Raw genomic sequence first — 16,244 nt, forward strand, 5'->3', positions numbered from 1 at the left:
ACACAAGAGATAGGTCATTGTGTCCTATTCTGTTCCACTCAATTGCTCCAAATGGACAAGATTTTACCAAATGACTCATGAACACACAGTTCATGGAGCCCATCTGACATGGAGCTTGGAATAATTCCACAGGTTTCCAGCATGCCTTTGGGAGCGCTTCTTTATTAGGAAATAAATACAGAGTCAAACAGATGGGCAGACCAACATCCGTAGTTCTGGGGGCCAAGAAGAAGGAATCTGACTTGCTGATAAGTCAGATCTCCATGAGCTGGTCATTCCCCACGATCACCTCGTTCACTCGCTTGGCTGCAAAAGAAAAGAAAAGGTAGTTTGAGAATTGGCAGCAAAAGAGGTAATTTCAAAACGAATTACTTGTAATTCTACATTCATAAACATTTATTCCTCTCCTGTGTGACTCTGCTCTTGAGAGAATCTTGGGGCTAGAACTTGCCAAAGGGACTATGAGAAAGGTAGCATCTTCCTCATGCAAGAACCAAGTCTCTATACACCTGGCTCTGTGGAGACAGACTTCACATAGGGGGCAACTATAGCTGGATGTTAAAGGATGAATAGAGTTTTTTCAGGTAGTAAATCAAAAAGAAGGCATTCCAGGTTGTTGGAACAACATGAACAAAGACACAAAGATATAAGAAAGAGGAATATGAAATACTGGGGTATAGTCAGAATAGGGAATGAGGGGAAAGAGTGAAGAAATAAGACTAAAAGGATAAATGGAGATATCCAAAGGAGGAAGGAAGATACCTCATATGTTATATGAAAATAATACCACCCACTACATAGGGTTCTTTTTTTTTTTTTAAAGATTTATTTATTTATACAAGAACTGGGGTACAGGCCAGAGGCATGGGAGGGTGAGAGAATTCACCAGAGACAAAGCAGGGAGCAGAACAGGCAGATGGACTAAAAACACTGCTGAGGGGAGCAGTGGGCGAGACATGAGAGGTCTGCTGCACCATGTGGGTATCTCCCTGGCTGACTGGGAATTGAACCTGCACTGCAGAGACTGCAGACAGCTCCACAGCACTGCGCTCAACCTGCTGTGCCACCGGGGAGGCCCTACATGGGTTCTTGTGAGAAATCAATGAGTTAAGGCACTGGATAATCAACAGCGGACATTATTTTTCTAAATAATTTTCTAAATAATTAAAAAAAATTTTCTAAATATTTTTTTCTAAATTCAAAACTAAGAGGCCTTCTCCAGGAGACCTGGAGGGAATAATAAACAGTACTAGTTTTGCTTGGCTGGGGTTGGAAGGCTCCAGAAAATACAGAAGAAAAGTTCTGGGCTGGAGTCAGGTTGGGAGACATCCTAAAGCGACAAGTATTAGGGAGGGTGGTAATTTGAGGAAAAAAACAATGGGATAGAAGGGAGTGACAAGTCATGAATGAAAAGCAATACTGTTGGGAAGATGGGAAGGATTCCTTCTAGCCAGGACTTGACCTATGCATCCATCAGGTCTATTTTCATAGCAAAAGGACTGATCACTGAGATCTCCGGGAAGAGATCGTGTCATCTCTTTACAGTAAGAAGATAGTCAGATGAGGTGTCCGATCTTAACTCCCAGGTCTTCACTTTGTTGATTGTGGCCTTTCTACTAGTTTGAGTAGGAAGTTAACATCTGGTTGCCAGAGATAATTTCATTGAGCAGGCTGGGGTGGGATTAGAAAAGCCAGACTCGCTAGAAACTGGTTTGTTCTTCTGGTAGTGCTAGAAGAGGGCAGAGACTTATACTTGTGTTATAAGAGTCAAATTTTCGAGGTAGAAGACTGCTACAGATATGGTAACTGGTAAGCAAATGATTAGGATTTGGAGAGGGGACACCATTACTTCTGAGGATGCATGATCTTTCTTGAAATTTCCATGTGAGGGAGACTATGAATTTTGCTATCGACTGAGTTCTTTGCTGATGAGGACCTGAGTCGCTGATGTTTGTCTGGGTCATCCACTTGAGGTCTACACTGTTAGCCAGGAATTTGTTTTTTTCCATATGGCTCAGCCATACAGATGACTGACCAGGAGTACCTGGAGCAGGAAGGCTTCTGTGCTAGATTGCTAGATGCATTGGTCCCTCCAAAGATAACAGAGAAAAGGAATTGTCGGAGTTTTCTAGTTGGGGGCCTATTAAGGCGTCTCCTTACTAAAGAGTGGGCAAAAGAGTTAGTTAAAAGCCAGAAAGATGTTGAAGTCCATGATATTCCAGAGGCTTTGCATGACCTGTGCTCCCTGATGGGAGATGCCATTCCTTAAACCCTCAGTACCTGGCATTCAGTTGTTATTTGTGCATTATACAAACAGAATGAAAGGGGTCCTTGAAAAAATAAATGGAGCACAAATACTTTGTTGGAAATGGGGAGGAGAAACAGCAGAAATAGTGTGGTTCTAGGTTACAGCACACGGGAAAGAAGGAACCTTCTAGGGTGGTGGCAAATGGAATTCTTTCATTCAAAACATACCTATGGCATCTAAACCCTATTATAAAAGGAACAAAAGGAAGCAGCTCCTGGCCTCCAGAGGGACTGAAAGAAGAGCACTGGGGGATGTTTCTACTTTTTGCTGAGCAGGAGATAATTTACTAAGACAAAGAGGCAGGAAAGAGGTGGAAGGAACAATGTGTGGGGTCACAAACCCAAATAAAAGAGAACAAAGAGGGACTGACAAATGCAACACAGAGATAGAGAAGGGGACAGAATAAGAAATAAGCTCCAAAGAAAACGATGTGGCTTCCACAAATTCAAAGCTGAGTTGCTGCTTTCAAAGCTCTGGGTACCCCTTTGAAGGCCTTCCATGAAACAGAAAAGGCTGGGAATTCTGAATCCTATTTTTAAGAAACTACCAACAGAATCAAGCTGCTTTGAGTGTCTCAGTCTAGTAGGGAAGGTAGATTCATAGATAACTGCCATTATCCATGAAGTACTATAACAAAGTGCTGGCAAAATTCACAGGTACAGAGGAGGAAGGAATGCTCAGTTTGGCTGTGGGGAGCCATGGAAAATTCTATAGAGAAGAAAAACCTTGGGTGGAGTCATCAAGAGAGGAGTTCCAGAGAGAGAGGGTACAGGCAAAAGCATGGAGAGGCACAGCACCACAGTACTGAGATGGGTCTGAGCTGCAATGGCTCTAAGCCCCTTGGTAAGCTTCCAGAAGTTGTGTGTACTCCTTACATTGCATTGTATTTAATTCTCACAATAACACTCAAAGATAGATATTACTGTCTCAAATTTTCTAGTTTTGAAAATCTGAGGCCCAGAGAATAAAATTTTAATGTGGTGTACATTCAGTGAGTTGTTCAGCTGAGATCTGAACCCAGGTCTGTTTGATTCTAAAACACAAAAAGGAGGCATATGACTTTTAAAAAGGGAAGGCAACAAATATACAAACAAAAACAAAAAAACAAAAACCCTGAAGATGCCTCTCTTTACTGGAAAGGAGGAAAATGACATGGCTTCTACAAATCCAGAACTGCTGAACAGAGGCAACTGGAGCTCGAGCCTGGGTTGGGGGAAGGCCTGGACAAACTTTATGTGAGTGAGAAGAGGTCCACCTGTAGCCAACACATTCTGGGCTATGCTGGGATTAATTCCTTCAGAAGCTCCCCTACACCACCCCTATTTTAGGTTTAGGAATAATCTCAAAAGGAATTAACTATTCTTATTGATTTTGAGCTTCGTCTATTTTTTGGTTAAAAACATCCAGCCAAATTATGTTTTTATTTGCTCAGTCAAGTAGGGAAACCCTGGTGCTCGTATGGCTCTCAAGTGCTATGTGTTCTTTTGATAAGCTACAGAGCAGAGTGAGCTACCAACACAGCTCATAGCATCACCTCTAAGCAGTTGAGGATAGCTCTGAGTGAATAACTTCTTAAGATGGTGTTAACCTTCCAGGCCAGGAAATCTACAGAACTACTTCCCTTAAATACTAGGTCAGATGAGATGCTTAAGGACTTCAGCACTAGCAGGTCAGAGCTACTTCCAGAACCCTTCCTTGTGAAATACTTATGCCAATCTGGGCTATGAGATCTTTTTGGTATGCTTAAACTGCACACATATATGAGCTTACCTAGAGGATAAAGTTAAGCTGCACACATATATGAGCTTACCTAGAGGATAAATTTCCTAAAAGTGGAACTAAGTCAAAGTAAAGACATTTGACAATGATGTCAATCCCCCACTTAAGATGGGGGATTTTTTAAATCAATTTGTGTTCTTTTTTTAAGCAATTCTTTTTTAAAAAAATATTTATTTATGCCTACAAGAACTGGGGTACAGGTCAGAGGTGTGGGGGTGAGAGGATTCACCAGAGACAGAGTGGGGAACAGAACAGGCAGATTGACTGAAATACACTGCTGAGGGGAGTGGTGAGCAAGTCCGGAGAGGCCTGCTGCACCATGTGGATTGCTCAACTCATGTTGCAGTGGCTGTGGACAGCTTCATATGTTGCGTCTTAACCCCCTGAGCCACCAGGGAGGCCCCTCGATTTGTGTTCTTATCTACAGTGTATGCATGTCCTTATTCCCCAACATTCACCAGCACCGAGCATTACTGGTATTAGTATGATCCATAAAAAATTGTAATTTGGGTTCTGATTTACCTTTGGAGTCAATCCTCTGGCCACTTCCAATGAGGCATTCCCTGATGTCTGCTCCCTTCTCGATCACAGCATTATTACAGATGACACTCCCGTGGATGTTGCTTCTGTAATACAGTAGCCAAGTTAGGGAGTACCACGGCTTTCATCATCATTTTCACTACTATGAGTTGGGGGGCTGGCTCCTCCCTTGGCTAGGAATATCTGGCCAATACAGTAAATGGCTACATGTCTAAAGTTATCACTAGAAGAGAGAATGGCTAAGTTGGGTGAAGGGAGGACATGACTTTACAGAAATCCAGAGTTGGGATATACTCTTAATGGAGCTGAAAAGAGCAGACATTCCAACTTCAATTCTTTAGGCACCCCAGACCTGGAGGTCTAAATTCCATCCAATCTCTTCTCCTTTGGTCTGGGTGTGGAGGCTGGCACTGATCCCTGGCCCAACCCATCACTCCTGCCTCTCATCTGGGACTATATATCAAATTTCATTTGAGGTTCAGATCCCATGACTCTTCCTAGGAGATCAGCTATGGAAACAATGGATGTCCCACAGCTCTCATCACAGACTCTGGTTAATCAAAACCATACTCATTTAGGAAAAAAGGATGTTTTATAAACTAGCTCCATGCCACATAAAAGACTACTCCAGACCCTAAAGCCACACTCTGAAGAGTAACACTGCTTGTTCTTAGCATTTAAATGTTTAAAGAGCATCTTCCTGGCTCCTAGAGACCAGTGGGTGGGGGGAAGGTCCTTTTGAAAATCTTCACTAGCATTTACTGAATAGTTATTCTATGCCTGGTGCTATGCTATTTTAAGCACTCTGTACATTATTGGAGTGACTTACTAATCTAGTCATTTTATCAGAAAAAATCAACTGGTAAAATGCACACACACGCGCATGCACGCACACACACATATCCTCAATGTCCTGGCCCCCATCAATCTTTTTTTTGGTAGAACAAAAAAACCTTCCAAGACAATTCTGGGAGTATCATTTTTACTTCTGATGATAAAATAACCACATTTTGCAGATGAGGTAACAGATTCAGAAAAGTTAAATCTTTTATCCAAAACCATATAACTGCCAAGAGGCAGGTTCAAATCTATGTCTGTCTGACTCCTGAACCTATTCATTTAATTGTAACCCCCCCCCAAAAAAAAAAAAAGGGTAGGGGGAGAAAAAGGTGGAGCCTGGAACTACTGAGCTGCTTTTCTGAGTTAAGATGGCTCTGCGGAAGGAGTTCCGTCCTAACAATGGAATGTTCGAATCTGAAAGAATCAGTTGGAGGGGAGGAGATGAATAAGAAGGGTGTGGAAGATCCATTTAAATAAAACCAAACAAAAGGTCAACCAGGGAAAATCCTCAGGCAGCCCAGGGGGCATAGGGGATGAGGAAGAGGACATTTCAGTGACTGTAAATACCGATGCCATTAAAAAATATCTTCCCAAATGCCAGAACTTTAGTAAAATACAAAAAAGAATTTTAGTACTTTATGGCATTCCAGAATCATCTTCATTTCTATTGTTCTATAAGGTTAAATAAAACCTGTCAGTAAGCCACACCTATTGTGATGGGCAGAGATAGTAACAGTTTGTTATTTGGGTCACTCAAGATACACTCAGTGGATGGGCACTAAGGGATCTTTCAAGATTTCCAATTTGCCCTCTGCCTTCAGCATGCAGTTCTGTCAACCTTTAGAGTAGTTCTTGCTCCTTGGGGAAAATTCTCCCCAAAAGAGGAAGCACGAAATGTAGAAAGCATAACATACAGCTCTGTCCCAGGGCAGAGCTGTTGGCTATTAGTTTGTCACTGAAAAGTCTCCTTTCTTTTTTCAAGATAGGAGTAGGGGGTATGCTTCATGCTCTATAATTTAAGAGCCTGAGAATTCACGCTCTGAAACTAGGCAATGGGTAAACAGCAGACAAGAGACAGCCAATAGGATCTCATGCAACCATAATTAGAGACTACAAAATGGCTATTCTGCAATCTGGGATATAAGTGGGAATCATTTTGGGAAGGAATAGGCTGGAATGACCAAGGTTGGATTTCCACAGCAATGGATAGCCTAGGTTCTCCTTATGTTTGGAAGGGCAGGGAGTAATTGACCTTTCACACTTAATATACCCATTTGTCAATATTTTGTTTCATTTCTTACTTGGCTATATTATGTTTTCAAGTAGTTTTCAGAGGGCTTATGGGAACAAAACTCTTAAGCCCTGGAGTTTTTCTGACACTTATATTTCAACTATAATTTAACTGAATATAGAATTTTTGGATCACAACAGTTTTCCCTCCAGTTTTTTTAAACTTTTGTTTCACTGTCCTCTGGTCTTAAATGTTGTCATGGAAAAGTCTGAGGTGAGCCTCATTTTCTCCCTTTTATATGCTGCAATTTTTTTTTTTCCTTTTAGTTCTATGTGTCGTGAGATTTTGCAAAATACGTATTTTCCATATCTCCTTTGGCTCACCCATGACTCTTATGCCAGTCAAATCTCTGTGTTCTCTTTAGATTTGATTTAAATTTCATTGTGTCTGGTGAATATTTTTTAGTCTGTGTTTGGAAACAGCAGTTACCTAGTATTATTAGAGATGAAGTTTCTTTTTGCTGCTTTTGATTGTTTTAATTTGGTTAATAAATGATGGCAGAAGAGTAAAAATGAAGGATTCACCTACTCCCCAAATATATAACAAAATAATATGCTGATAAAAATAATAGTTCCTAAAGAAAAACTGAAGTATCAGTTTTACAAGGTAAAGTGACATGGCAGAGAGATTAGGAAAAACTGCAGTATAATTTTGCTAGAAATGTTACCAGGGTAGGGTAACCTGAGAGAGGCACAGCTGTGACACAGTCCTATTTTTGTTGGTGACTGAAGGGTTCATGCCCACATTGGGGGCTTTAGAATCTGGGGCTGCACTGGAGAGGGGGGTACACACAACCAGGTGTGGAAAATGGAGGGGCCTACCTCTGGAGAACTATAGGATATGTAGGAGTAGAGATCCAACATTGAATACCCCGGGGAACAGGTAGACACTAGCAAAGGGCAGATGTCATACAGGTAGAAATCAACCAAGGAATTAGAGCTGTAGGGTAAAGTATGCTGCACCCCTGCTACTAGGGGGGCTTGAAGCCATTGGACAAGTCTTGCTATGCCAGCATAGTGGTCTAAGGTAGCTTCTGCCGGTGACCCTGAACATAGGCAACTGGAGCTCCAGCCTGGGTTGGGGGAAAGGCCTGGGTAGAGAACTTTATATGAGTAAGAGGTCTACATGTAGCCAACATATTCTGGGTTATGCAAAACGCCTGTCCCACTCCTGCCTGAGCCCAATCACTGGGATAACTTTCACCTCGGAGATTGCTGCCTTTTATCAGGGATTAAATATCTAGGCCCTGGGAGCAGGAGTTGGTACCTCCAGGGAAGGCTCAATACTGAAAACCTGAGGACCCTGCTATTGAAAAGCAGGGTCAGAAAAGCAGCTCACCATTGCTGGCAGAGACTAGCAAACCAAGACTAGGATAAATTCCCTTCTGGACAAATTCATGCTCCTGCTCTGCCACTCAGTTCAGATGTAATAAAAGCAGGTTATCTGGTCTCACATGACTACAATTTAATTACCTTTCCAAAATTCACCATAAGCAATTAAAAGTAAATGACCCAAAAAATAATGGGGAAAAGTTTCATATGTGATGCAGGATGTCTAACAGAGCTACTGGACTTCCTAGTCATCATGTAGCTTTCCTTTAATATTTTTATTTGGAAAAATAGCAGCAGTCACCATGTGGGTTACTTATTACCATGTGTTGGGAACTCAGTAGGCTCTTTGATTCTCTAAATTCTTATCTTTCAGTTGCAGGACACTTTCTTATATTATTTCTTTAATAATTTCCACGTCTGATTTTTCTACACTCTTTTTATGGAAGTTCTAGTCAAAAGTTGGCCTCGTGGACTGGTCTTCTCATTTTTTCTTCTAATTAAAGTGTAACTGACATACAGCATTATTTTAGTTTCAGGTGTACAACACAATGATTTGACATTTGTACATTTTACAAACTGGTCACCATTTTTTCTTAGCAACTTTCAAATTTGCACTATCATAATATTGATTATAGTCCCCATGGCATATAATGCATACATGGTATACATGACATCTCCTATAATAAATTCTATTTATTGCTTTTTTGGTCTTTAACTTTCAGGACATAGGCTTTCTGGTAATCTTTGATTATTTCTTCATTGCTTGGAGAATATTCTAAAAATGCTGACTGGAAGGTCTGAACACATGAATGGAATTTGTCATCCATAATTTTCACTAGAGGGTGATTTAACTGGGCTGTTAGAAAGCTTTGATGTAAACAAATTTATGTTTTTCTTCTGCCATTGGTCAGATTCTCCAGAGAAGATTCTCCCAAACTCCTGACTGAAAGCTTTAGGTCTGACTGCCAGGGTTCTGGGAATCAAGTAGGAAAGGTATAAGGGGAGGACAGATCTTGATAGCCAATACCTACATGGTCTACACCTTTCCTGATTTTTATTATGGTACTGTCCCTCTCAATCATGTCTACTGTCTTCCATCTGTCACTTTTCCCAAAGAGCAAAAGCTTACCCTTTAGCTCCATCCCTAGGCAGCTCCCCCAACCCTCACTGGCAGCTGTACATAAATTATAAGTTTTCAATGGCCTTACAGTCTTCCCCTACCCTTCTTTCCTATCAGTTTCTGGACAGAGAATTCACAGATGTTAGAACTAGAATCAATCTCAGGTTGATTCAGCTTAGTGGTTTTCAAAATTTGTTTTATAGGTTATAAATCTATAAATTTGTTGTATAGATTTGCTTCAATTCTATACAAAGGAAAAATGCTCTCTTCCTGCTCTTTCAAACAACTGTGTTTTATCAATTTTAAAATATTAAGTCTCTGCATAAGATTTATCATAAGAAAAAGTTCACTTTATAAAAAGTCTGGGATACTGAGATATGGGAAAATGACACTTGGCCATTAATACAGTGTCATTCCAGCCTGCCATCCCATCAAGTAGGATATCAAAGCAACAGAAGGAGCTTGTCCCAGGACCACAATTATTACAAGTGTGAGAAGGCTGCTGGAAATGCTTTCAGAGGCTATGTCAATATGGAGTCAAAACTAAGGCCTCAAAGGAAATAGACACTATTCCTCCCTTTATTCTTTTTCCTTCCTTCCCCTCCCATGGTGAGTCCTTTTTTTAGAATGGACTGACTCCCAAAGCCTCTCAGGTTTCCAGGAGTCTTGCTTTGTGTGGGCACAAAGAGAAACATACCCTTCTTCCACAGTGACTGAGTTCATGAGAAGGCAATTGGTGATAGTCACTCTATCTCTTATGACACAGGATGAACCAATGATGGAATGCTTAATGGATGACTTCTCTCCAACGTGTGTATCTGGCCCGATGAGGCTGTCAACTCCAACCTGCAAAAGGTGAATATAAAAACTTATCTCAAACAGCTGCATATCAACTCCCTATATCCCTTAAGTTGGGGCCTAATAGGGGATCTTCCCCTAGAGACTTAAGAAAGAGGAATCATCATCAAGATTTTTCAAAGCCACAAGGTCACTTAGTACCTCTGATACCAACCAAGCATACACACTCATGCACTTTTTTTTTTTTTAAAAGATTTATTTATTTATGCATACAAGAGCTGGGGTACAGGCCAGAGATGCAGGGTAATGAGAGGATTCACCAGAGATAGAGTGGGGAACAGAACACAGGCAGACTGACTGAAATACACTGCTGAGGGGAGCAGTGGGCGAGACAGAAGAGGTCTGCTTCACCATGTGGGTTTCTCCCTGGCGGGCCGGGGATCGAACTTGTGCTGCAGAGGCTTTGGATTGCTTCATAGTGCGATGCTTAACCCTTACGCCACCAGGGAGGCCCCAGATGCACTTTTGAGGAGAGTGCTCAAATCAGGGAAACAAGAGGGACAGAGGGCCCCCCCGGGGTTGAGTGCAGCACTGTGAAGCTGTCTGCAGCCTTTGCAGCATGGGTTCAATTCCCAGCCAGCCAAGGAGATACCTACATGGCACGGCGGACCTCTCCTGGCTTGCCCGCTGCCCTCCTCAGCAGTGCTTTCCATCTGTCTGCCTGTTCTGCTCCCCACTCTGTCTCTGGTGAATCCTCTCACCCATCCGCGCCTCTGGCCTGTACCCCAGCTATTGTATAAATAAAAAATAATTTTTTTTTTTTTAAAAGAGGGACAGAGATGAAACTGAGTCCCAAGGCTATAATTAATCTTTCCTTACAGACTCTTGTGGCTGGGATCAGCATTTGTCCAGGCATTCTTTGTGAATGGCTAGGCTAGAAGGTAAGATTTTATAACCATAACCTAGTGGGTTTTCCTAGGGTTAATGAGGTTCAGGGCTTGAGAGAACCCTAATCCAGCTTCTCAAGAATAACCCTCAATGCTCCCAAACACTGTTCATGCCTGCCCTGACCATGCTAGCACTTACCAACTGTTTGTTGACAATCTGGGCTGACGAATGGATCAGTGATTCTTCTGGACAGAGAACAGGTAGCAATTTGGGCACCTTGAGGAAACAGGTTTGATTACTAAAGTAAAACCAGAAAATACTTGAAAGCACCTTAGGTAGAACTAAGTCTGTCAGAAATGTGGGAAATTTTCAACCATAGTTTCCTTTCTGGATTAGGCAGAGCAACAGACTGATATATTTCTGTTAGGACAAACACTGTTTCTGCAGCAGCTTCTAGATGGTCTTATTTTCTGTATCCTAGGTGAGAGTTTCCTTACTGAAATGATAAAAGGGACATAATGCTATGTCCCTTAGCTGGGAGGAAGTGAGACAAGCTCTAATGAGGGCAAGGAACACCCCAAGTCCTGCCCATCCTAGGTTCTGGCTCACGTCCTGGACCACTTGAACCAAGTGAGGATGCAATATTAGATAAATTCCACAGTCAGGAAAGACCCTAAGAAGGCATCCATGTACTTTATCAACTGAAAGGAAATGCTGGAGGGGAAGTACTCAGTATTCTCTCTCCAGTATGAGAAAACTGACACGGTCACAAGTGTGGAGGATTTTAGCTGTGGACTGTTAGGTCAAGGCACTGTGTGAAGTGGCCACACTGGTTAAAAGAGGCCCTACCAAGATTGACTACGCTGGCAATGTGAAGGCTAACCCTCAACTCCTCCTCCTGGGAATGCCTCTATTATATTCCAACCATACACTCTGCTGGTACTTCAGAGGATACTTCTCCAGCCCAGGCTACCCATGAACCTGCTTTCAAAAGTCACAGAATAATAGAAAGAGAACTAAAAGTTAAATTAAGGAAATGTTCCAATGCTAACTTGGGGCTGACTTTACTTTTTTAATAGTGCTGACCCTAAGTTGGAGCTGATTTACCTTGGACTGCCATGGCTATACACAGGACTACTTGTGATTTCTCATAAATGTTCTTGTGTGGATGGATTCCCTTGGATCTATTACCAGCCCAGGTTTGAGGTCAGTTTAAGGTCTAGGGCTGGGGCTACAGCCACCATATGGTATAGATCCTGAAGATTCCTGAGCCAGGCTTTCTTCAGGGACTAAATTCCAATTTTCAACAATATCTTCTGTCACTGCACCTACCCTCCCACCTCCACCTTGCATCTGCAATGACAATTTCACAGAGCTCTACCAGGAGCAGTATCAATAGCTAATCTTTTCATTATCTCATCGCTGTTATCCTTGAATGCACCACCCCTATGGAGTTCCCTCAATCATTGATCTTCCTATTCTTTTCTCAACCCTTTACTGCTGTTTCCTGTTCATGGTCTCATCCTTTCCTCCTAAAACCTTCCTCCTATACTTGCTACACAGTAATGAGTTCCCCTGCACCCACAGTCTCTTCATTGTCTCCCTTTCTTGACTTAATTAAAAGCTGGTTTTATCTTTTAGGACACTGCTTCCCCTTCCATAGAAGCTACTCATTCTCTGTATCTCACAAATCTCAGGGTTAGAGGAGGAGTTAGCAAGATTCTTCACTCTCTAAAGTTGTTCCAGACAATCTTCTCTTTCATAGCTGTTCTTTCCTTGAGGTTTTGCCATCTGGCTACTCTATAATCTCTTCCTTTACCTTCTTAGGAAAGCCCCCTCTGTGTGCCCATGTTTACCTTATCACAGTAATGATACACAGTATTTATCTGCTTGTTTATCAACACTGTAGGTATGTCCATGCTGAAAATAAGTGAAAGCTGAATTCACAGATCAGACACTAGCCTTCCTGGAGAGCTTAGCTTTTGCTTGGAACCCCAGAGGCCTCCACAGATTAGGCCCTCTGCTTCCCTTTTACTGTCCCTAGGTACCCTAATGATTTCCCCTGACATGCCAGGTCTTGTTCAACCTTGAGAGTAAGAAGATTCTGAACAAGTCACTGTACCTAATGAAATAATACAAAAGGCTCTCCCTATTTCTGAGGCATGAGCTCTCACCATGACTCTTCTAAACCCGTCCTCTCACCTGTCTATTTGCTTCCATGTAGAGTCCCAGGGTGCTCACTCGAGAGCAGAGCCCTTCTTTCATGATGTGCACATAGCAGCGCACCTGTGATCTGGACAAGTCTTCCCACCTGTCTTCTCGACAGGCATTCCAGCAGGCATCATAGGGCGCAAAGGTCAGTGTGTTGGCTTCTTTTAGAAAAGTGTAAATATCTTCAGAACAAACGCCACGGCAAGTAAGTGAAGAGACAGATGACAGAGGGGATACAGAGTCAATTGAGTTTTGAAAGCGGGTACAGCTCATACCTCTCCCCTGGAACTCACCCATGCTTCATGGACCCTGAGGAGTCCCTAAAAACTGAAAGACTAAGTTAATATAAAAGAAACAATGTGCTTTTCTGTATATTTGAAATGTATGATAAGAGAGGTCCTATAAGCAAGTTTGACTAATAATCAAGTGCTACTGGGGAAAATAAAATAGATGACTCTTGTAAATCACGAAGTAACACAAGCAAGCGTCCAGGCTTTAATGACCAGCTATGCTGGCTTTGTACTGTTAGCATGTATCACCACCGTATCTGCTAGTGGTGCTATGGCAGAAATAGCACAGGACATGGAGCCAGAGTATCTGGTCTCTAGTTTTTCAACTCTTACAATAATCATTTGAAATCTTCTATTTTATGACAAGAAAAATAGGGCTCAGAAGATTGAGTGGTCTGCCTCATGTCACAGAGCTAATAAGAGGCAGAGTCATATGCCAAGTTCTAAAATACTAACCATCAGGCTATACCATTTCCATTGATTCATTTGATAAATATTTTTTTGTAACATCTACTATGAGCCCAGGACTAGGTCAGGGACTAAGCAGGGATATAGCACATGCAAGACAACCTTAACTTTATATCCTGGAAAGGAGACAGTCTAACTGGCCTCTGGTTAGATTGTAACTGAATACTCTTTCACCTTTCTTCCCCTGACATAAGGGGCTGAATTTAGTCAGGAATGCAGCTGCCCAGATCCTAAAGAATAGGCAGGCAGAGTTTAAAGTTACACAGCCAAACCAGAGTTGTAAACCAGAGAATGGAACTGAAGCAATTAGCCTGTCCCTGATGGACAGGGTGACAGGATCATCTTGAGCAAGCTCAGGAAGTGGCATCAACTAGACTGTCTAGTCTTTTGGCTAGACAAGAATCTTTTGCTTGAGATAGGTATCATCTTGGGCTGAGCTAAACTGCCCAGCTACTCTTTCCAAAGGTGCTGCCATCCTGCCTCCCTTATTGCACCAACCCAAGCACTGACCTAAGGATTTCAGGTCCTTTTTCTTTAGATCCTCCTCTTTTTCTTCTTGTCCTTGTTGTGAGGAAGCTGAGGAGAACTGTTTTCTTACTAGGTATGGAATCAGTTCACTCCTGATGGAAGTGATTGACCTAGGAAGAAAGAGTGGTCAAATATGAGAAATCTGACTATCTGGATCTTAGTGGGATTAAAAAACTGTATCTAAGGAAAAACCAAATTCTTCCTATCATATCATCTTGGGACAGATAATGATCAAAGTGATACGGATTTGGCAGTTTTGGAGAAACAGGGGATTAAGTCCTCTATCAGCTTTAGACCAAGGTGGAAGGTAAAGTACTGGATCTGAGACTCCCTTTCCCTGGCCTCTGCAGACAATAGTCTTTACAAAGTCTTATCTACATGGTGTGTGCATGCATGTCTGTATCTGTGTCTATTTTAACATGGTGCCTTGACTCTTTAACTGACAATAACCCATGAAAAGACACATGCTCTGGTCATTTGAAAAAAGTTTCAAAAACATTTAAGAATTTTCTTCATAAAGACCCTGTATATCTTCTGTTTATCCTAACTAGCTTATATATTTTTGTTGGTACTATAAATGGTGCCTTTTACAAAATTATTCTCTTACTGTCAGTTTAACGAAAGTCAATTTACTCTGTATTCTAATTTTGTAGCCAAGTGCCTTGCTAACAATCGTATTAATTCTAACAATTTATCGATAGATTCTGACAATCATATCAATTATACAAACAGCAATTTTTCTTTCTTCTTTTATAATTACAATGTCAGTTGTTTAAATTTATCATTGTCTTACCATATTGGCTAAGACCTCCGACACAATGCTGAATAGAAGCACTGATAGCAGTCATCCTTACTTGTTGATTTTAAAGGGAATTCTAGACAGCAGCTCTCCTGCCGCCTATAATTATGCAGGTGTTTCTTGTCACCAACCCTCTCCTAGCAAAGCAGCAGAGGCAGCTCTCCTCCCAAGACTGCCCTCCTATGAATATGTCTCTCTTCTAACAAACCTGTCCCTTAATTCAGGGGAAGCTTTTTGCCCACTTGTGTCTGTGCAAGCATCCTTTAGTCTTCTCTCCCTTTTTAATAAAATTGTTCTTTTAAATAAAAAAAAATAAAGGGAATTCTTCTAACATTTTATTATTTAGACTGATGACTGATTAAAAAAATGATCAAAGCTACCATTTATTGTCTTCTATGTATAGCTATGGGCTTCAGGTTTTAGAGTCAGCAGTTAGTATATATCCTACACTTTTTGCAGGTAGCCTTTGTCAGGTTAAGAAAGTTCTCTTCTATGCATTCCTAACTTGTCAAGAGCTTTCATCAATGAATAGGGATTGAATTTTATTAAAACTTTTTTTTGCATGTACAGAACTCATATTTTTTTCTCTTTTAATCTTTTATAGTGATGAATGATATATATTTCTAAAATACAGCTGTTTATATAAGCACAGTACACATGATTTCTGTTCTATGCTCCCTCATAGTAGAGAAATTATGATTCTTTTCTTCTTTATGAAAATTATCAAATTTAAAATTTTAGGCAGGGGGCCTCCTGGTGGCACAGGTGGTTGAGTGCAGTGCTGTGAAGGTGTCCGCAGCCTCTGCACTGCCAGTTCGATCCCCACCCACTGTGGAATAAACCACGTGGCGCGGCAGACGTTTCTTGTCTCCCCGACTGCTCCCTCAGCAGAGTATTTCAGTCATTCTGCCTGTTCTGTTCCCTCGCTCTGTCTCTGGTGAATCCTCTCACCCTCCCGCACATCTGGCCTAAACCCCGGGTTCTTGTATAAAATTAAAAAAAAAAATAAACCTTAAAAAAATTTTTTTAGGCACTGTTTAATTTTTTTTTTTT

General features: G+C 41.4%; 1 protein-coding gene across 1 annotated transcript in view; it reads right to left on the reverse strand.

Annotated features, from left to right (window-relative positions):
* Positions 1-208: 208 nt before the first annotated feature.
* EIF2B3 (eukaryotic translation initiation factor 2B subunit gamma) overlaps positions 209-16,244 on the reverse strand; it is a gene marked incomplete at its 5' end in the record, with an annotated part of 75,245 nt that continues 59,209 nt past the window's right edge. The window contains 6 exons of the mRNA XM_084242755.1: positions 209-306; positions 4,610-4,713; positions 9,907-10,055; positions 11,094-11,171; positions 13,098-13,288; positions 14,375-14,502. Of these exons, the coding sequence (XP_084098881.1) occupies positions 254-306; positions 4,610-4,713; positions 9,907-10,055; positions 11,094-11,171; positions 13,098-13,288; positions 14,375-14,502 (703 nt within the window). The 3' untranslated portion in view covers positions 209-253. The remainder of the gene's footprint in view (positions 307-4,609; positions 4,714-9,906; positions 10,056-11,093; positions 11,172-13,097; positions 13,289-14,374; positions 14,503-16,244) is intronic.

This window comes from Talpa europaea (assembly GCF_964194135.1).
Source record: "Talpa europaea genome assembly, chromosome: 9".
Classification (NCBI taxonomy): Eukaryota; Metazoa; Chordata; class Mammalia; order Eulipotyphla; family Talpidae; genus Talpa; species Talpa europaea.